This window comes from Cebidichthys violaceus, unplaced genomic scaffold (assembly GCF_023349555.1).
Source record: "Cebidichthys violaceus isolate CVI_PGR_0920_01 unplaced genomic scaffold, fCebVio1.0.p SCAF_7, whole genome shotgun sequence".
Classification (NCBI taxonomy): domain Eukaryota; kingdom Metazoa; phylum Chordata; class Actinopteri; order Perciformes; family Stichaeidae; genus Cebidichthys; species Cebidichthys violaceus.
This window is the reverse complement of record NW_027176927.1, coordinates 6359254-6380899: the sequence shown is the minus strand read 5'-3', so window position 1 is coordinate 6380899 and position 21646 is coordinate 6359254. Positions and strand designations below refer to the sequence as shown.

At 45.2% G+C, this 21646-nt stretch overlaps 2 protein-coding genes across 11 annotated transcripts in view; one reads left to right on the top strand and one right to left on the bottom strand.

Moving 5' to 3' along the window:
• Window positions 1-6210, top strand: part of rusc1 (RUN and SH3 domain containing 1) — a 15250-nt gene extending 9040 nt beyond the window's left edge. For 3 of the 5 annotated variants that reach the window (XM_068735460.1, XM_068735457.1, XM_068735458.1), the window contains 10 exons: window positions 208-330; window positions 438-514; window positions 735-752; window positions 1014-1188; window positions 1525-1630; window positions 1789-1835; window positions 1908-2404; window positions 2491-2726; window positions 2934-3101; window positions 3470-6210. In XM_068735460.1, coding sequence (XP_068591561.1) covers window positions 208-330; window positions 438-514; window positions 735-752; window positions 1014-1188; window positions 1525-1630; window positions 1789-1835; window positions 1908-2404; window positions 2491-2726; window positions 2934-3101; window positions 3470-3635 — 1613 coding nt within the window. In that variant the 3' untranslated portion in view covers window positions 3636-6210. The remainder of the gene's footprint in view (window positions 1-207; window positions 331-437; window positions 515-734; window positions 753-1013; window positions 1189-1524; window positions 1631-1788; window positions 1836-1907; window positions 2405-2490; window positions 2727-2933; window positions 3102-3469) is intronic. The other 2 variants (XM_068735461.1, XM_068735459.1) reach the window with 1 other exon arrangement.
• Window positions 5939-21646, bottom strand: LOC137891043 (histone-lysine N-methyltransferase ASH1L-like). 6 transcript variants are annotated; one of them, XM_068735451.1, is made up of 14 exons: window positions 21270-21644; window positions 17720-18579; window positions 12906-16965; window positions 11127-11451; window positions 10772-10945; window positions 10581-10687; window positions 10424-10497; window positions 10246-10291; window positions 10110-10150; window positions 9937-10004; window positions 9678-9847; window positions 9050-9141; window positions 8790-8932; window positions 5939-8704 (listed from the first exon to the last, which is right to left on the bottom strand). In XM_068735451.1, the coding sequence occupies exons 2-13, from the start codon at window positions 18374-18376 to the stop codon at window positions 8804-8806; spliced, it is 5943 nt and encodes a 1980-aa protein (XP_068591552.1). In that variant the 5' UTR covers window positions 18377-18579; window positions 21270-21644; the 3' UTR covers window positions 5939-8704; window positions 8790-8803. The 6 variants fall into 6 exon arrangements, 5 of the variants coding, with proteins under 5 accessions (XP_068591552.1, XP_068591553.1, XP_068591554.1 ...); XM_068735452.1 differs by having other exon boundaries at window positions 10581-10675; XR_011105325.1 differs by lacking the exon at window positions 5939-8704 and having other exon boundaries at window positions 8842-8932; window positions 9683-9847; window positions 21270-21646.

Genomic DNA, 21646 nt, shown 5'->3' with positions numbered 1-21646 from the left:
GTTGTCAGTAGCACCATCTGCTTCTATCTGCCTACTCCGGTGCTCCTCATTGCTTAATTGCTCCTACTAATAACGCAATTTTTTTAGTTATGGTATTTATTTATTTATATATTTATGTCTGTGGTGACTCATTTTGCGTCTGTTGAATTTGTATCTTTTTTTATACAAAATGATAGTAAGTAATTGTTCTTTTTCTGTCGCTGTCAGCTGTTCGCAGTGTCTCATTCGCTGGCTCTGTCCAGAGGACAGATACATCCTGGATGGGCGAAGATGTGAAGCATCCAATGAGAGGTCTGGGCTTGTCCGCTTTGTGCCTGCAGGACAAAAAAGGTGCGTGTCTCACCTGTGTGTGTTCACCTGTCCGTCTGTGTGTCTCTGTCTCTGATGTCTAGAGGTCTTACAGTTTAACCAAAGACCATTGTTGTTCTTCCCTGCAGCTCTGGTCAGTGCGGTCAGTGTGGCAGTGGAAGCCATCTTGGCCCAGTTCAGCTCTTCTCGCACTGTAGTTCAGAAGGTCAGTCACTGCTAAATTTACGTCACCAGTGGGATTTTAAATAACAGAATTAAGACGTTTGGATTTTTTCTTTGTTTCATTAATGAAAATTGTTTTGTTTCACTTCACTCTTGATAACGAAACAAAATGTCATATTGTTTTGAATTTATTGTTTATCTCTGAAAATGCTTTCCCTCCCTTCTTGTTCTGACTCTATATATGTTGTTCCGTCTCTCCTCAGTCTCTCTCAGTTAACAAGGTACTAGAATATCTTTAGATAACCCAATCTAGTAGTCTTATGAACTTGTTTGTAAACTAACTCCAACCGCCCAACTCATGTCTTTTCACATCATACCCAACCTCATCGCCCCCCCTTTCTCTCCAACCTCCATTTTTATGTGTCCCATTTTCCTTTCTTCCCTCTTTCTTGAATCATCCTTGCTGTTCTATTCCCCTGTCCCTCCCTATCACTGCACATCTTCCTCCTTTCCCTTCCTCTTGTCTATTCTCCCCTCCCTAGGCCTTATCAGGAGACAGCTCTATAAATCCATCTTTGGGCCGTCTGGTGCTGCAGTGTCTCTGCCCTGCCCTGCACAGCTTGCTGACTGATGGCTTGAAACCTCACCAGAGTGACCTGATTGCAGGCAGGAGGCCAAATTCCGCCTGGAGTCTGGTCCAGGCCTCAACCAGACCAGGTAGCACTCCAAGAATTGTCGGAAAATTAGCATTTATAGACTTGGATATTAAGGATTTGATATTAGTTGTGTCTTGTTTTATTCCCTGGTTGATAATGATAAGCTCTGGACTTATTCTGCCTCTCATTTTCCCACACATCAGTCAATACTTGTTGATTTTAGTGTCTAAAATGCTGAATAAACAACAGGATGCAGATATCGATTGGTTTATGAGTGCCAAGTTTCACTGCAATTTTTCACAGACCCCTATAAGTTCCTCTGTTGATCTCTCTCTCTCTCTCTCTCTCTCTCTCTCTCTCTCTCTCTCTCTCTCTCTCTCTCAACCCACTTTTCAAGGTCCTAAAACTCAAGCGTTGTTCAACCTACAAGTCTGTGTTGGAGAGCTGTCTCAGCTCAGACAGAGCAAACACAGGTTCAACGCATTCCTCCTTGGTCTACTGAAGTGAGTCATGGCTCCTCATCCTTGCTGGTCTCTACTGTTAGCATGAAAAGTGCTCAAATAATTGAAAAAAATATATTTAAAATTATCATATTTTAGTTTCCCCGCACATGTTCTCTTTGGATCCTCAGTTTTCCTGTTCTCTATTTTTTTTCTTCTAGTACCAAGCTTCTTGATTTCTGGCTATCTCACCTTCAGTCTTGCAGTGGTAAGTTTTCATCACTTCCCTGTCATTCTTGTGGGCATGCATGTGCTTGACAGTGATCTCTCTTTCTCGCAGACGTGCTAGAGACATATTACCGCCCCTCTTCCTTTATGCATCTGTCACTGACCGCCTGCCAGCCTCTGTTCGAGGAGCTGCTCCTCGTGTTGCAGCCTCTCAGCCTGCTCACCTTCAACCTCGACCTGCTTTTCCAGCACCATCATCTAGAGCCAGACAGTCCCACTCCAGAGATCCCCAGTCCACCTTCACAGGATGCTGGATCCCAGCGGTCAACAGAGGGGTCCAAATCCAAAATCACAAGCTGCAAATATATTGAAAGCCTCTCAGAAGTAGACTTTGGAAGCCCAGAATATTGGGCAGCCAAAGAAAAATTGTCACCGTTGAGCAATCCAAAGAATGGAATACCAGGGGAGTCACCACATAGCAGCGCTGTACCCATAAAAGCTTCGGTCACTCAGACAAGTCCTCAGCTGTTGTGGGTGCAAGAGAAGGATATTGGAGACTTACCTCTTCCAAATACTGAGGAGGACAGCCTCGCTCAGCAGGCAGGACAGGTACTCACCTTTGTGTGGCTGTTCAGTGTTTGTAGTCAAATATGTTGTCTGTGATCCTGCAGAGCTGACATTTTTGTTAATCATAGGTGATCCAGCAGGGATGGGGGGCTGTGATGCGCTGGGGAGGCAGACTGAGCCAGAACCTGTCTGAGCTGAACCTGAAAAAGGAGGAGGTAAAGACGGATCTGCCGGACCTCCAGGCCCAAGCAGAGAGTGACTTTGCTGAGGTCAGCAGTGGTGCTCAGGTTCCCTGGGGTTTGGGGCGGCTCTTTGGAGCCTCTAAAAGCCTCAACAGCCCACCAGGTCACACCCCACCAACCAGGTTAGCCAATGAATCACATAATTAATTTGTTTTTCTTAAGCTAGAGAGAAAAGCGATGAATTTGTTAAGTCAACCACTGTAGTTACATTAAGAAACTCTAAAGTCACACTGTTGTACTTGTTTGGTAACTTTATGTGATTCCTCTCTGCCTTTCTGTCCCACACTCTTTCTCTGTTCCACTCGTCCTCTTTGTGTCTGTCTCTGCAGGCGTCCCTCTCAGTGGCTGGCTCCTGGTGTCACTGCACTGACACGAATCGTGAGCAGCAACTCTACTCCGATAATAAGGAGGGGCCCAGAGCCCCAGGGAGAAAGTGAGCCAGAGTCAGAGAAGGAGGTTGACACACTGGAGATGAAGGACAAACCCAGACCGCTCAGGTACAACAGACATAAAGTGACAGTGATGGCTGAAACGCAGTTCTGTGGATAATGTTAGCTAATTTTTTTTTATGTTTTAAATCTAACCTGACCAGATCTTGTACATTGCGCCTTTAAATATGACCTTATACAACCAACTTGCCTTCGTCTGGGTGTCTATTACTTCTAATTACTTCTTCCCCCCCTCCAAGAGCACCAGTGGGTGTAGTAGACACCAGGAATGCTCCTGTTGTCTTTTTCGTCTTTGAAAGTCTATGATTGGTGACTCACCATCAATCCTGCATTGTGACTCATCCAAGGATCGACTACCTCATATGTTGTCTGTGTAGACCACTGTGGCTGAGAGGATCTCTGCTGTCTGTCCTCAGGTCCGTACGAACCCTGTGTGACCACTCTGGAACAGGTTCGGAGCTTAGCTTCTGCAAAGGGGAGAAACTGGTGGTGTTAGGAGGAGTCGATCAGGACTGGATTCGCTGTCGTCAGGGAGACAAGGAGGGACTGGTACCTATTGGCTACACCTCCCTCATCATGTGACTTCGGTACCATAACTGCTGCACTCAATCAATAAAAAAAACAAAATGAATATATATAAATATATATATTTAGGCGAGTGTTGAGAGGTTATGGTGAGGCTTCACTCTATAAGGGATATTTCACGCTTGCTCGGTTCGAGTTTGAGTTGAGTGTATAACACCATCTGTTCTGCTTTACATGCATCAGGAGCAGTCTGCAGCCCACTCCCTTTATGAACATATGGGAGTTTTTTTCCCCATCACAATCCATCCAGTTTGGTAGCATTAAACTAATGGATGTTGGCAGCAGGAATGCAGCAGATGCTGTGAAATAATGACTCAAGTCAAACTTAAATAATTTCATACTTTGATCTTGGGGTGAAGTATCCCTTTAAAATGTTCTTTTCTCAATGTCTGCATTCCTTGTCAGCCACTGATCTGAAAATGATCACAGGGCAACTTCTGCCCGATCAACAACTTGCAGATGTGGGTGCTTTCAGATCAGAGGCTGCCTGTCATGAGGAGGCGACAGTCGACAGCCTGGTGGTAGCCACGTTGATATCTCTCTCCGTCAGCTGTAGAGAGTCATGGCTCGCAGGTTGTTGAGTGGAGAAAGGATGTGAGAGTACTGGGCCGTAGCTCCTGTTGCATACTGCGTAGTAATGTAGTGAATTGTAGCTGTGTAGATCTGTGTTCTATTGACCTTTCACCCCTATTGACCTCTCACCTTTATCGCCTGGTTCATGTGTGTTTGACATGTTTCTGCTACTATATTTGACTGTATAAATATACATAAAAAATATATATATAGGTATATAAATTGAGATTGATATTACCAAGATAGATAGAAAGATAGATGAACAAGAGAAAGCAGATGGTAAAACACAAGCAGCAGCTTAATACTGTGGCCACATTGAGGAAGTGGATGATTAAAAATGAATGGATTCATTCTAAATCTTTACATCTGCAACTTTACACACATTAGGTGGTTGTCATCCATGCAAAAAAAAGTGTTTAAGTATGAAATCCAGTATCTTCCCTCCTGTTTGCTTCATGTATTGCTATTGTATTGACATCATATTCATACAATTATTAGATTTAGCCTCATACCTTTCAACACTGTATGCATTGTAATGTGCCATGAATGCTTTGAATGAATGCCAAAAAATATCTATCTATCCATCCCACACAGTTATAGAAGATAATATCAGACAAAAGCAATCTGGAGCTTATCTCTCAACTCGTCCAAAACCTCAAGGGGCCAACACGTGTCAGAGTAAACACCTCACAAAACTATGCTCAACTCTTGTTCAACACTATCTGACCTTAAACTAAATGCAGTGAGAAAATCCCAGATGTATTTATGATTTATTCATAAATGCTACTGTAAAGTCCGTAGGTTTGGTGGCTGGTCTTCACCTCATACCTCTGCTGTTGTATTTATCTTAACCCTTCCCGCCATGTTTGCTCATCATAATCATTGATATTAATGATAGTGGTAATGGTGGAAGTGATATGTTGATTCTAACCTCATTGCTTTATGTCATATATTTATTAGTTATTCTCTAGATTCTGTATTGATGACTATGCATATGGTTAAATGTACAACTTTTTCTTTGTTTTAAACTCAAAGTTTTGATTTGATGTTGACACATGAAGCCTAAAACAATAGCTTAGATAGTTAAAGTTAATATAAAAGAGACAGATTTTCACTGGTCAGGAAAGGCTAACACTAAAGGACCTCCATTTAATACAGCAGGAAAGTTTCATTGCCCTTGATTAATCAGGGAAAGCTCAGTTCTTCAAAGTTTCCTTGTTTTATTGTGTCAATGCCATGTAGCATGACATTACAGTCACGATGGCAACTGTCCAGTAGCATTTAATCGAACCAGTGCTCATAACTTATGATCACAATAAAATGCCATCAAATGGATAACACCTAGGTGTTTACAAGAAATAATGTCTCGATAAAGATGAAATATCAGTTGACAAATTCAATTGTGTTTATATTTTTGGGTTTGTTTATTTGTGAGATTCTGGTCTAAATGCATTTGTTCAAAAGCTGTTAATTTATTGGATGTACTATTTATTGATCATGAGGTTTCTGAAAGGAAAAGCTCTATCTGACAAATCTAATGTCTCTCTATCTATCTGGGTCTTGTGTGTGTGTGTGTGTGTGTGTGTGTGTGTGTATGAGAGAGAGAGAGAGTGCATACATGGCAGTGTGTTTGGCAGTGAAAGCAGAGATGAGTGTGAGCACATCGGTGTGTCTGCACATCCTGCACTTTCACTGCGTGCGTGTGTGTGTGTGTGTGTGTGTGTGTGTGTGTGTGTGTGTGTGTGTGTGTGTGTGTGTGTGTGTGTGTGTGTGTGTGTGTGTGTGTGTGTGTGTGTGTGTGTGTGTGTGTTTGCTTGCGCGTAACATTGAGATGTGTACCTCCCTCTCCTCTTTCTCTCTCTGGTGTCATGTAGCCTGTAGACATCCCTGTGTCCTACTATTGCATATAGTTCAGTGCCCCTCTAGTGTCAGTCACTGTCAACCTCCTGCATGTGCTTGTTTGTAAATACACCAAATAAAATGATCAGTATAAACCAAACTTGGGCAGTTGTTTGAGTCATATTCTAGTACTTAAATTCATGGTAAAAGCCCTATTAATCAGAGTTTATACGTTAAACATGGAAATATGTAGGAGATACCTCACTCAGAAATATATATATGTCAGTATGTCCTGTATTTGTTGCTATCTGAAATGTGACAGGAAACTAACTACATGTGTCAGATTGCAAAAGAAGTCAAGACTGAAACCTAACTACACATTTTGTCTTTTTTATGTTCATAGGGGAGGTTTCTATCACTTCTTGGTTTAGATAAAAAAAAATAAAAAAATACCAGGATACCCTCGGATGTTGTGAAGGGCAGAAAGGAGAATAAATCTCTGGAGTGAACTGCAGCCCTCCCCCATCTTGTAACCGTGTTCCTTTGATAGCGTCCTCCATTGTGGGTCATTATGGAGGACAACACAGTATGAGATATACATTCAAACACCACTAGATAGCACTGTTAGCTCAACCTGATTAAAATCACTGCAATAACCTCCCAAAACACAGAAAGCCTTATAACTGATACACCAGGAGTCTTCAGGGTTTAGTACTAGTAGACATAAAATGCTTTTATTATAATGATTATAGAGGCAAATAGTCTGAGCTGACATTCTATGGCATTGAGTTATAACTGTTTTTGATGTTTTGTTTTTTAGATGCATATTATCAGAGGCAACAGGCAAAGGTTACATGTCATGCAAACTAGATAAATAACTCTTTATGTGTACCTTTGCTATAAAGTTAATCATCCACTGGCAATAATGTAATGCTCTTAGTTAAAAAAGGAAAGAGGAAAAATATACAAACAGTCAAAGAAATTGCACTTTCTTGGCTTATTATTAGAAGCCACACTACTGAAAGAGAGCAGAAATTTAACACTGGAAAGACTAAATCACTGTCACTGATTGTCTGACCAATAATTAGAAAATGAAAAGTGTACGCTCAGCTAACAAAAGAGACAAATTATGTAATTCTACAAAAAAACATATACAATCATAGTCAATTTTAGGGACAAATGACTGGTATATTGGTCAGCTTTATACTCTGTTAAAAACATGTTAGTAAAACGAAATGTTTGATTAATACGTTTTATGTATAATCCCAATAGTATTGTCATGTATAATACTCATTTTACACGCTACTGCTGATAGAAGGAAAACAGGTCTCTCTCTCTATGTACAATCACATGAAACTAAACGCTACTTCCACTAGGTGGATTAGCCCAATGCTCCTAACATGAGGACAATCTACTATGCAACTGTACAGAAAAATGACCTCCAATCCTCAAATATTCACAACTAAAAAAAACTAAAAACATAACAGAAGTCCTTATATAGTCCTTATCAGATGAGATATTGCTTTTAAAGACTGCATGAGTTCGCTTAGGTACGTACACAAGACAACATGGCACTTCTACAGAGCATTTGGGGCAAATCAATTCTAGTTTTCTCTCTTCTCTTCCCCCTAGGACATTCTGATTGTCAATGCTCTGGAGCAAAAACATTCACAAAGGCAGTCTGAAGTAAACAAAACCCTTTTTACCCCTCTCTCTCCCTTCCCCAGGAAGCAATACTGAAAATAGTCAACAATAAACATTCCTATCATGAATATATTTTGCCCATCTCTTAAGCAGACAGTGCTCAAGCTGTCTTTTTTTTTTCCAAAAATAAGTTCTTTCTTAAAACCTCATTAGAAATTCTCTTGCAGCAATGCCAAAATTCCTATCACAAAGCCCACCCCCTCCCCTGCCTATTCACTGGTACATAGCAGACATAGTCTTGGTAAAGTGAAGAAAAATCCCTACCACTGTCTCAACAGCTTTCAACTGGTTCATTTCTCCTTGTGTCATTTCCCAAAGGTGCAATGTGACTTTGAAAGCTTAATGAGTAAATGAGGGTTCAATTTTGACCTACTTAGGGCCCAGGCTACATTTTTGAATCCCCAGGCAGCTCCTGAGCTTCTCGTCTCTTGGAAACTTCCGAGCTGAAATGCTAAATACCATATATGTCCACTTTCAGGCTCGGACCAATGTCTGTCTTTGCTTAAGGTGCCTAAGTAAAAGCAATCAAAGTGTATGTGTTTGTGTGTGTGTTTATAGTGTGTTCACTCAGCATACATACATACAGTCTTTAGTGTGCTTGCTCATCCAGCACTAGTGCAAATTCATTTCAGCTGGTCTGTTTCTTTTATTTCTTTCATCCGGGACAGTTTGTCTCAGTTTGTCTCATCCCTTGCCGCTTGGACAAAAGATGTGTTGCCATGGTTTCATCCTTGGTGTGATGCCCTTCAGAGCGCTAGGTTCACCACACTCATCTGTCAGTGTGTGAGATGTCTTTCTTGCATTTTTCAGCTGCTATAATTCTCCATCTCGCTTCTTCTTTTTCTTGCTTGTTCTCCGTGGCACTACTACTGTTAATAGCAGTGTTGTGACATCAGTTCCCGTCCATCTGTCCGGTGGTGGGCCTGGTCCCTTTCTCAGAGTGGTCCCACCTACGTAACGGCAAGACAATATCAACAAGACAATGCGTATACATCTCTGAGTCCCTCCTGTTTCTGTATCTGATGCTCTACTTACCTCTCATTGTTAGCTTATGAATGCTGCAGGGTCAAAAGTAAATCATTCAGTCGTTTCCTCCTCTGTTCTCTGCTGCAGACCTCTTCTTCCCCTTGTTTTTCTTCCTCTCCCTCCTCCTCTTGTCTGTTCTGGGTTTTGGTGGGCTGTGGTGAACAAGTATGCACAACTAATTGCAAAAGCAGATTTTCTATCGTTGTGGAAACATTCATTCTTAAAAGAAAAGACTTGTTTTTTTGGTAGGTGGGTGGTGTTTCACTCACACAGGGGCTGGCAGTGAGCGAGCTGGAGGTGTCCTGACTCTGATGGTGGGGGTCACTGCTGATAACCGTCACCTCCATCCCCACTTGCTGATCTGAGGGTCAGAGTTGAAACAGTATTCTGTATGTTAGTGAAGGCACTGTAGGAGGGAATGACAACAGCGCATAATTTATTTTACAGATATATCTGTAATTATGCGAGTGTCCTTATTTCCCCTTGATTCCTATCTGCAATCAGTCAGGGAGTCTTTGATGGTAACGATGTAGTTTCACTGCTAATGGGGAAAGTTGATGTCTGCTGTGTTCTTGGACACCAGCGCTGGATGACAGAAATGGGGAAACATTTCTGCAGGCTGAAATTCTGTGGTTGGAAAACCACTTAGTTTGTGCTGCTGAGTATGATATGGAAAGACAGGCCAAATATGAGGATGACGGGCTGTAAGCAGAGCACACACGCACACACACACACACGCACTTACATGCACACATTAAGTAAAAGACAGAACACGGGACATAAGAAGAAATCTATACAGATGTTGAAATGAAAATGTATAGAGTTCAACCACATACACGTATGCATACACAAACACCTACAGAAACAAAAACTAACACACACACTTGCTTCATGGACCTGACTTGATGTGGCTGTCGTCTTCATTGGCTCCATCACAGGACAGGCATCGTGAGTTCTGCTCCTCTCCCTCTGCGTCGCTCTCCCTCTCTATCCTCAGTCGGATCTGTCTGTCTCTCACAAGCTCCCAGTTCCTCACAAGGAACACGTGGTGTTTCACCACAAAGCTCCTGACCCGGCACACAAGGAAGAAACATTAGCTCACTGACATTAATTCAGGAATAGTTTATCTCTGTTAATTGCGGTGTTTTCTCCATACCTCTCACTGCTGGTCAAAGGCTCCATGTCGAGGTGCGGAAACAAGCTAGTAATGTCGCTAGAGCTCTCCTGTAAAATAAAAAGAAAATGGAGGGACGCTTGTAAGTTTAACACTTATTAAACCTGCGTTCTTCACTGGTGTGAACAACCTCAAATCTGAAAAAATTAACTCACCGCTGTCCGATGAGAGGATACAATCCTCTCCTTCAGCCGGCCTGAGTGAGAGATACAGAGTAAGACGCTGTAAGAGAGCATTGATTTGATCCATCTACTAAACTTGAAGATAACACATTGAATACTGGCAACTCACAGTAACGCCGCTTCCTCTTCATGGGGACAGTAGGCTGCTTTTGAAGCTGTGACAACACAACATCAGAATTACATGCACATTCATGACACAAATCCCCTTGTAACACTCTTTTATCGCCAATGATGCTTCAGGTTGCCCGTCTAACTTCCTGTTTCTATGTTGTGGGGCTCCACTGTACCTGATTGTTCTGCCACAGGCACATAACATCATAAGGTAACTGGAAATGAATCCTCTTTAGCCTAAGGTACTTCCCTGGAGGACACAAAGGCAATTAGGATGAACAATCGCAGCTACAACAAACTACAGCAGTTTTTGGAATTTTATTAAATACTCACCAACATTTATGGGAGCAGGTAAAAGGCTATATTCATGCTCCCCCGGTGAGTAATCCATACTCTCTTTGCACAACTGCTGGGCTTGGGAGGGCGGGCTGGGAAAGAGACTTAAAAACATTAAAAACATAAACAAAACAAAAAAGATGAATAAAAATGTTAGAATAGTTTGTTTATGAATTCTGTCAACTTACTCTGTAGTTTTGTAATCATCAGAGTAAAGACCCGCCCTCAGAAACTTCTTTCTGGGAGGCCCATCTGCTTTCTCCTCTCTTTGGATGGTTACTGGTTGAGAGGGAGCCTGGTCGACATCTAATGGGCTAAAACATTCAGGGGGGGTGTCACACTCGGGTTTATCCTCAGCGACACTAAAAGGAAAGCATGAAGAGAGAGATAGAATGATAGAGAGGAAAAAGAGAAAGAGAGAAAAGGCACTGGTTTAGCACACAGTGCTGAAAACAGTGGGTTAATAAAGCAATAGTGAGTGGTTGTATTGAATTTTCAAGTCAACCAGCTCAGGTACTTTATAATACAGTTGTGAGTGTTTACCTCTGATGACAAGGAGAGTCACCATGTTTTCTTTTCCGTCCCCTTTTCTTCCTGGCCTGCAACTCCAACTCTGTCACCTGCTGCACTGTGTCGCCTCCTCTATCTCTCTCTGGCCCTCCCACTTCTCTCCCATCTCTGTTGTGTCCTGGCAAGAGGTCGGGTGATGACATGGAGGGAGCTGCAGATGAGTGCATGGGGGAGGACACAGTGGAGGGCAGTGGATGCTTTCTGGGCCGCCCTGGCCTTCTTTTCCCCCCTCCTGCCACACTGTCTGGCATTGGCACGGTTTTCTGCTGCCCCCGGCTTCTTGAATCACCTTGTAAACCTGCAGTCATTGAAATGGAAAGAGGGAGGGAGGGGTTGAGGCACAGGAGGAGGGGTGTAAGTGGCGGAGAGGAAATGAGACAGATGTGGATCAGTGATTGAGCCAGCAGGAGGTGTGATGTGAGCCCAGTCTGGGCTGAGTCATGCGGCTGGGACACAGATTATGTGAGTCACAACATTTCCTCTGACCAGTTCACTTCTGGGAAATGCATTAAGAGGTGATTTATGTACGCACATTCACAGCAAAAAACCACTAGAATGTCCACTGTGCAGAATGCATACTTTATGGTATGAACATGCACACGTATGCACTCTTCCACACAAATTGTTTTTGCATGATCCGTTAATGTGGAACACAATCTCAAAAGGCTGAGCAGACAAAGACAGAGAGAAAGAAATGTGTACTGGCGTGCTAAACTGATGAATTGATGTCAAATGTATTACACTTCTTTTAAAAACATTTTCCCCTCACAAGTTCTTTTTGCCCCCACTCTGACCTCCATGCTATTCCTTCATTAATCACTCCTGAGGTCATCTATCTTTTTGATCCATTTTCCACAGTCCCTCACAGACTGACCACGCTTTCCTTTTTCCAAGTCAGTTGGCCAGCAGTGAGGGGTAGGCCAGGCTTTAAATAGCCAATCTGGTGGTTGACTAATGACTGTGTTCACTGGGTAGCCCCGGGCTGCAACAGCGTGTGGTTCGCTGAAGGCCGGGAAGATTTCAAAGATTTTCTGGAAGATTCCCATAAAGATGCTGCCCTCCTGCTATAACACTTTTTAAAAACTCCAACAGCGTGGTTGCTGAGTGGTAACGTGTGTGTGTGTGTGTGTGTGTGTGTGTGTGTGGCTGGGAGCTAGGCACATATCCTGCACAGCAGCGGGAGTCTGAAATTGGCTATAAAAAGAACGGAGTCTGATTTCCTCTCAAACACCCTCCAGGCTTTGATGTGTGGCTCAACAACACCTGAGAAAAAGCAATGCTGTCACTATAGTGGGCAAACTATTGGTGCCAAAATCTCCACATTCTGCAAATAAAAAAATCTGTCATAACCGCGGAAGTGTAAAGAGCTTCTTGGCTTACAACCTATTCACACAACCTATTCACACAGCTAGCTGTCATGATTTGGGTGCTGTTGGTGCATTTCATTGGTAGGCACAGTTGATGTTAGATTTTCTATATTATCTGTCAGTATTCTATGTATGCATGTTTTTTGCAGATGAAACTATAACACAATGCAACTCACATTCACATTCACACAACACATAGAGCATGTTAACAATGGAGATTTTTTTGTAGCATGTATCAGCACAGACAGCCAGAGAAATACTAACATTGCAGTATTTGCACCAACTTTAGCGCTAATGCTAACATGACCTCACAGCCATCACACAGAAGCACAGGCATGTATATTCAGTCACAGATTTTTTGATCAAACCATTCATGCATCCTTACCTGCTTCTCTCCTCTCAGTCCATGCTGGCTCATCTTTCCTCCATGACCTGTCCCCACTTCCTGGATTCCTACCGGCCAATCCGCTCCTCAGACCCCTCCCCCCTGTTGCCAAGGCAGCTGATGTGAACAGGTTGGTGTGTGTTGGGGACGGTGACGTCCTGTACAGGTGTGACTCGTCCTCCCCGTCTTCGTCCTCTCCGTCTGATGCGATCAGTCTGCCTGTATGTTGCTCTCCAGTGAAGCCTCTCCAGCTGGGAGTTGTATTTCCAAACCCTGTCCCTCCAAGGCCCCCAAATTTTGTCCAGCTCTGGCCCAGACCGCCCCAGCTTCCTCCAAATGAAGACAGGTGAGAGGAACCCAGTCCCAGTGAGGTGAGAGATGTGTGTTTGAACCTCTCTGCTGAGGATGATGTGGCAGCAGCAGCAGACCCCATTCCTCTTGCCCCTTTCCTTCCTCCTTCACTTTGCCCCAAAATGAACCCTGACCTTGGCTTTGAACTAGCCAACCCCTCTCTCTCCATTCCATCTTCCTCCTCTTCCTCGTGTAACTCCTCCTCCTCATCCATGTCTCGTTCGCAGTGCCGGTGTTTATGTTTGTGTTTGTGTTCGCTCCTCCCACAGCCACAGGAGAGGCTGGATGCAAACCCTGAGCTGAGGTGTGGGGCTCCTCCACTGCCTCCTATATCTCCCTCAACCTCTCCTCCTAAAGCTCCCTCCCGCAGCAACCTGCTCCTCCGCCTGTGGAATCTGGCGGGGTTGAGGAGAAAGTGGGCATGATGGGACTGATGGGGGGCGTACTGGTGTGGCGAGGGAAGCTGGTAGGAGCTGGGGAGGTGGTGGTAAAGTGTCGTGGCTGGGGGATAGCCGCTGTAAAAGCCCATATTTTCAATGGTCTCCTGAAATTTTGACGAGCAACCACATTGCCTGCTGTCCGGCTTCCTGCTGCAATGCACAGGCTGGCAAGGGTAGAAAGGCTGGGGGGAGAAGGAGGGATTTGCAGAGTAAGATGAAGGGTGAGGAGAGTAGAAGCCATTCAGATTGATCCTGAAGATGTTGGAGCGGAGAGAATGGGAGGAGGAGTGATGACGCCTTCCCCCAGCAGCATTCCTACTCGCATCAAATCCCTGTCCCAGTCCTGTCCTCGCCCAACTTCGCCGTCCGATGTGGACCTCGCTGAACTGACCAATCACATCTTCTAGCTCGGCCAGAAACTCTGGATCCTGCATGTGCAGCTGCTGGTGCTTCTTCTTATGTTTATTTTTCTGTCTCTTCAGTGCACTGTGTCCATGGCATGGGTAATAGTCCAAATGATTGCACTTGTTGTGTCCTGGGCAGGAGCACGGGCACAAGCAAGTACAGGAAGAGGAACAGTCATAATCCCTTCGCCTGTGCCTGTGTCTGTGCCGCTCCACAGTAGCTAAGTTGGTGATGGGGTTTGTGTGTCTCGGCATTAGAGAGAGGGGTGAAGAGACAGGAGAGGGACGGTCAACAAGAGAGGAAGGGTGCCTTTGACCCCCCAGAATCACTCTTGACCCTTGACTCAACCTGAAAATGCCTCTAACCCCCCTCATCTCCGCTCGCTCAGAAACACTGTTGTTATCCGTTCCAATCCCACTATCACTAGGCAGCGTGTCCTCGCTGTGAGACTCACTCCTGGGGGAGGGGGTGGCCTCTTTCCGGTGGCCAGGAGAGCCTGGTGTGTGATGCAGTGGAGGGGTGGGACAGGAGAGCTTACATGAAGACTGGTGAAAGGGGAAATGATGCCTTCCCTGACATGGACAACTCTTCTTCACAAAGGGAGAGAGGGATGAGGAGGAGGGAGGACGGGGGGAGGTACAGGAGGATGATGGGGAAGGGAGGAAGAAAGGGTGAGGAAAAAGTAGGGAAGATGTTTGTTCTGTGAGGCTGCCTTCACTATAAGGGCTCTGGGCCCCACTGGAGTGGGTGAGAGATGGAGAAGGAAATGGGTGAGAGGGAGGATGCTGGAGTTGGTTAGATGAGAAGAGAGATGTTTCAGAGGGATTGTTAAACAGGGACGACTGTGTGGTGTTCTGGGAGTTGGCGTTAGCTGTTTGGGCTTTAGGCTTGCGTCCTCGTCTCTTGCCCATGTAGATGGTCCCTCTCTTGCTCACATTGATCTGAGGGCCCAACTTGCTCCCAAAGGAGGAGGACAGGGCTGAGAGTGTGTGTACTGTTGTAGCCTCTATTGATTTATTCACTCTCAGAGAGGTCTCGCCATCTGCTGCCTGGCCTCCCCTTCCCTCCTTTCCCACATACCCAGACAGCATTACCTTGTGAAGTCTCCTCTTCTTTCTTTTCTTCATTTCATTAATCAGCCTCCTGATCTTTAGCTGCCTGTTCCCCTTTTCAGCAGTGTGAAAATCTTTACTCCTGTCAGTGCGATTCAGTGCATCTCGACTGTGGTCCTCAGGGAGGGGTCGCTTAGGAGGACGGCCACGCTTCTTGGGGCTTGATTTAGACTGAGCGGCGCACTGCAGTTTTGGACTTGGCTCCAGCACAGGGGCCTTTTGAACTCTGTCACACACCATAAGAGGCACCTCCGTTGAGATAGCGTTTGGTGAAAGTCTCGTGGGAGGTTCATCTGAGCTAGAGCTGTGGGATTTTGGGCGGCCCCTTTTTCGGGCAGGGGTTATGGGGCATCTGGAAGCAGGGGGACTAGGGTCTGATGTGGGATGACTCTGCTTTGGGGATAGAGGTTTGGTTGCAGAAGATAGAGGGGAGGAGCTGCTGTTTAAGGAGCTAGAGGGAGATGTGTGTGACTCATCAGTCTGATGAATAGTGGCCTTGGCAGGAAGGGACATCTTGGGGTTCTGGGGGAAATTTAGTAAAGGATTATGTTGGGAATCTGAAGGGGCTTCCTGATTTTCCACCCTCTGAGCCCGGTGCACCAGCTTGGTCCAGCTGGGCCGCCTGGCTTTACGTTTCTTAAGCGGACGGCTGTCCTGCTCTTGGGGGGGGAAAGGGGGAGAAACAGGGGCACGGGCAGAGGGAGTTGGCAGAGAGGGAGGAGCAGAAGAAGAGGGGTGGCTTGGAGGCACAGTTGAATGTCTTGAGACATCTTGTTCTTTTGATTTACTGGTTTCACCTGTTGCTGGCTCAGCTTGTTGAACTGGCTTGCAACTGTCATCCATCTTGTCTATCTCATCTGGTCTGCCTGGATTCACAACTTTATGGGTTTTATCTAGTTTACCAGTATCAACTGTTTCGCCAAATGTATTATCCTCTGGTCTTTGTCTGTCTGGGCTAAGCTTGTCCCTCTTTTTCTCTGCCTTTCCTCTTTCAGTCTTTAACTCATCCCTCCACGTATTATCAGTCCTATGTCCTTCCTCTTTTTCTTTGCCATGCCTTGATTTCCCATCTTTCCCTTTCTCCTTTTTCTTCTTCTTGCCTTCCTCCTTTTTGCTCTGACTCTTTGCTCTTTCAGCTTCCAATCTATCTCTCTTTGATTTTTTGTCTTTCCGTTTGTCTTTCTTTGCTTTCTTCTCTTTGTCTCTCTTTTTCTCTAGTGGGGCCTGTATAGAAGGATCCTGATCTTGGGGTTGGGTAGAGGAGAGAACCACAGTTGGGGAGGACTGTGGTTTAGGGGTGACGGAAGAAGAGGAAGGAGAGTCTGGTCTACTCTTATTGGACAGGCTGAGTTCTTTATGGGAGGTGGTGAAGGCTGGAAGTCTTGTCGTGGAGTCCATGGAGGAAACAGAGGAGGAACTGCTGTGTTTTCCAACTTTGCTTTTCTGCGAGGTGGAAGTGCCAAGGATGTCGACAGAGCCTTTCCCATTAGATAGTCCCTTCTGTTTTGCTGTCTGAACCAAACCATTATGTTTCTTGGAGGTCTTCCCTTCATTCCTGGTTTCCGATGGAGATGGGGCTTGGATGCATGCGGTGGAAGGAGTAATTGAAGCTGTCTGGTCGGTTGTAGGCGAGCAGGGTTTGTGTCCTGCAGAGACAGGCTTGCCATTGACACTGGGAAGCTTCTCTTTCTTCACTTTCTCAGATGAGCCATTTGAATTCACCTCTGTCTTATCGGCCAGTTTGATAGGAACCTGGAGAGTGCAAACACGGAATCTCTGTCATAAACAACAATGGCTGTGACATCCACTAGTTTGCTACTGACAACAGCGAAGGACAATGGAGAAGAGACAACAACTGAAATGCTTTTGTTTTTGCCTGCCCATTAAAAGAGAGAGTGAGGACAAAATTACTCAATCAGGCAGAGAAAAGAGGGCATACTGAAGAGAAGGAGACAGTGAGGTGATGGAAACAGGAATGGGGCTGACACAGAAAGGAGAAATACAAAGGCAGAGAAACAGAGAGGAAGGGAGTGGGACAGGGACTGAAGGGGAGAGAAAGATAAATTAGAGCAGGTAGAGAAAAGAGGGGATGTAAAAATAGAAGGGAGGGACAGATATAGAGAGCCATGCAGAGACAGAAAGAGAGAGAGAGAAAGCTGTGCTATTGGTAGCTATAAATTGCCACTAATACAGATGAAAAGGCCTGACATTTCGTACTTGTCCTGTAATTTTGGTATGCTGCAGCTTGAGTGGTGTTTTTGCAGCTAAAGCAATAAGCTTCCCCTTGGGGGATTGTCATAGGGACTGATGGACCAATGTCTGTAATAGCTCCAAGTGGTTGCCGTGCTGTTGTCCTATTTATAGGTCTGTTTATTTAAATGGGCTGCTTAGGTTTCAGTATTGAAACAATAGCTCATTTGACCTTATTACAGATAAGCACAAAGCGGCACGATTTTGCACCGTGTAAGCATGTTTGTGTGTGTGTGTAGCCTTGTCCATAACTTACCTGTTTGGCAGACTTGGTCCCTTGGTTGGTTATGGCAGGGACTGACACTGTCGTGGAAGCTGTTGATGATAATGACAGTGGCTGCGATGATGATGATGATGATGATGATGATGATGATGATGCAAGTGGTGGTGAAGCAGCAGATGCAGTTTGTTTGGATGTGGTCTGGACAGAATCCAAGCCTGAACGTTGATCTCTGGTTGGCTCGTCTGGAGTGGAGCTGGTTTTGTTCTGCGGTCCTCCTTCTTCATTCCCCCTCAGCAGTCCCCCCCTGGCTTGTCTCTGATAGGTCCTGACGGTGGGCTTGCAGACGTAGCTCTCCAAGATCTTGGGCGGTTTCTTGGTGCGTTTGGCCTGGAGTCCAATCCGGAGACGTACATTCCCCTCGGGGCAGCTGGTCTCTCTGCCAGAGATCTGAAGCTGTTGCTGCCCTGCGCTTCCACAGCGCCCCTCGATGAGCAACTCCAGCACTGCCCCCTTGTCGCCTTCTCTCTTTTTCAATGCTCCTCTTTTTTCCTCCTTCTTTTCCCCTACATCTCCTTTCTCCCCCTCACCCCTCTTCTTTTTCTCTGCCACTTCAGAGTCTTCAGATGCAGAGGTGGGGTCCAGAGTGGAGTTTGTGGTTGTAGGGGTTCCCCCCTTCACTCTCTGGTCCATCAGAGAAGTCAGGGGGGAGAGGCAGGATGCTGTGGAGCTTCCAGTATAACACTTTTAAATTACCCCAGTTGGGATCAAGAGCAAAGAGCAGAATGTAGGTGTAGGTCAGGAGATTTCCAAAAGAATATCCTGTAATAGTCCAAGTACAGTTGCTCTCTGTCATCCAGCAAAGGATGGGGTCTCTCTTGTCCTTTAGGCTTGAACTGAGATGGAGTAAGTTTGAGGCAGAGAAAGAGGGAGAGAAAAGACAGACAGACACAGACAGAAAGATAGAGAGGCCAGTGATTAGTCATTTCAGTGAGCTCAGATGCTGAGTAGCAGCAGTACAGGAATTGAGGGGAAAGTCCCGTTCCTGCAGGCAGCTGTAGAGAGGTGCTAAAGTCTGTGTCCACAGAGATGATCTCATCATACAGAACCTACAAATCTCATCACCCTGGGGGCCAATCAGCACCACCGATTCCCAGAATGTCGGCACTAACTGTAAGAAAGACCTACTCACATTCCTCAAAAACAGCTCAGCAGGTTTTCTCTAACAATCTGTAAATAACGGCAGTTGTGAAAGACAGAAAACACTCTCTAAACCTCTACACTTTTACTTATGTTCTAAGCCTCCTCTCCCCAAATCAATATATCAATCAATCAGCTCCTGACTAATTCAAACACTTGATCCAGTCTCCTCCCCTCCTCTCCCCACTGTCTTTGCGCCTTCTGTTCTCAGCTACTCCCACAAGCACTTCTCCTCCCACCCTTCCCTCTAGTGTACTTTCTTTTCTCTCCGAAACTTCGCTTTTCATGTTTGGCAGAAAGCTTTTGCATGCATTCTCTATTAGTCCCATCCTCCCTCTCTCCCTCTCTCCCTCTCTCTCTCTCTCTCTCTCTCTCTTTCTCTCTCTCTCTGTAGACCACACAGTAAAATGGTCAACTCATACACTGTATCCATGTTAATCAGAACCATATTTCCTCCTCCACTTCGTTCTTTTCCTCCTCTCCAACCTAAATCCTTCCATTCACCGTCCGACCATTCCCCTCCTCCCCTTTTCAGTAGTGGTAACACAAATCCGTAGGAAAGGGTAAAACTTATTTTTGGAAAGGAGTGCAAATTCCTCCTCCTCCCATTGCTTCCTCTAAGTCAAGTAAGCTTTTCATTGACCCCATTGTAAATTGACTTTTAATGTAACATTACAGCAAGTAACACACCCTAAAATAACATTCTCCCCACCAGAAAAAAACGTTCACTCTCGCTCACACGGTGTTCAGCCTAGTTTTTAACATATCGAAGGGAAGCACCATCTTCTGTCATGCTTCTTTCATTATACTCTCTCATTAAGGGAGACGCTCATCCATTTTCTATTAAAACACACCCTGCCAAGCATTTTTGCAGCTCTCTCCTGAGAGCCTCTTATGAAATAGCTCATTTGTCTCACAACTCACTGAACTGCCCCCCTTAAACTTACAAGAGCATCTCAGATAATGTTTTCATTTTAGAGCTCAGTGGGCTATCTCTCCTGACTCTTGGTCCCTCCACACCCAAACCCTTTCCTTGAATCATACGGAGCTCAAATCAACATCTGTTCCAGTAACTGCTGTTATGTAACAGTTTTGGAAAGCATTTCTGAAGCCAAACCTCCTTACAATCAAATGAAACGAGCACAGAGATGGACAGTGGTCCTCTGCCGCTTTCATCATGACCTCTCGGCCAGAGGCCTGACCGCATGAAGAAGAGGATACAGGCACGAGGAGACGCTTGATATGGGTTGCAATCCTGTTTTGCAAAGTGGCTAGAAGAGAATAAAAGTGGCAGGTTTTCAAACTTAAAAGGGCAAGCCCATTCAACATCAGTCAAAGTGCATACTAATAGCTTTTTATACTCTCCCGAGCTATACCTCTCAAACATAACTCAAAATTATTCCAACATTAGACCAGAAGCTATTTCCAGTGACAGGATGATGGGTAGACTTGACACTGCAGTCAGTGTGGGTTCCTCGGCAGCGCTGAGGCGACGATTAAATCATGATAATGGCCCACCCCACCATATTTCCAGCCATCATCACCATCCCATGACAGTGTTATCATCAATAACTACAACACCATTATCCTCTGCCTGACAACAGCACAGAAGTCCTGCTGTGATGGCATCTTAAAATACTGAACCGTGAAGCCTCACTCCACTCCACATACACATGGAAGTTTCTCACGTGAGTCCCCCCCCCCCTTCTCACACACACACACTTTCTCCTAGTTAGTGTATTACAAGTGTGTTGGTCGTACATTGTGTACCCAGGTCGCAGCTGCGTAGGTTGACTGATGTTGCTACTGTAGTTACAGTATGGGCAGTGGGGGTGTTACCGCACTGGAGCAACCTATCCCCGGTTTACTGAGGACGTCAACAGGGGCTTCCTTCTCCATAATGACTTTGCGCACCTCTGAAAAACACTCTCCGCCTGATGCTGTCGCAATTACAAATGATACACACATGCACGTGTTGTTGTTGTCGTCACTCTTATGTCCATAATAAGATATGAAACACAAATTAAGCGTCCAAAAACATACATAAATTGAAACTCAACATGGAAGTGGGGTTGCTACGTAGCGTCCAAATGTGCTTGCTATAGTGTTTCTGATGTGGCTTAGTCCCCGAGCCACCTTGTTTTCCTCTTCTATCTGTCCTCTGCCAGCCCTGCTGGTGTCAGCAACATTGAAATAAGAAATATCACCGCGCAAGGAGAACAGAGGGAGAAACATACTCAGCAACAAGGGATAAAATTAGCGCACCGCGGATGCACAACATTATCAGTAACCCTACAGTGCTGTAAGCTCGCTGGTGATGACAGGCCTGCACACATTAATACAGACTGCCATGAAAATCTGTAATAAGGCTACGTAGGCTACTTACCCGAGAGCGCGTCCCGGAGCCAACTGCGTTTAGGCATGAGGTTAAGGTGTTGCTGCCCTGCTTTCCCCTCCACACCAACAGCAATCCGGAGCTTTTTGGTGCATTAGATGTTGCTTTGATTACATAACTGAGGCCAGTGGAGGTTAAAACACCTCCTTAAACCGAGTTTTAGTCTCATCGGAGCGCAGAGCCTACTGTGCAACAACATTGGCGCGGGTGTTTTTATAATCATACAGTCGACAGATCTTCGTCGGCGCGTCTCCGCAGCTAGGTGGCGGACTGGTTACACTGGATCTTATTTTTGCCCACTTCTCTCGGGGAAAGTTACAACGCTCCCCTCCAGTAATAATGGATCAGATTGTGCTCACACGAGCTGT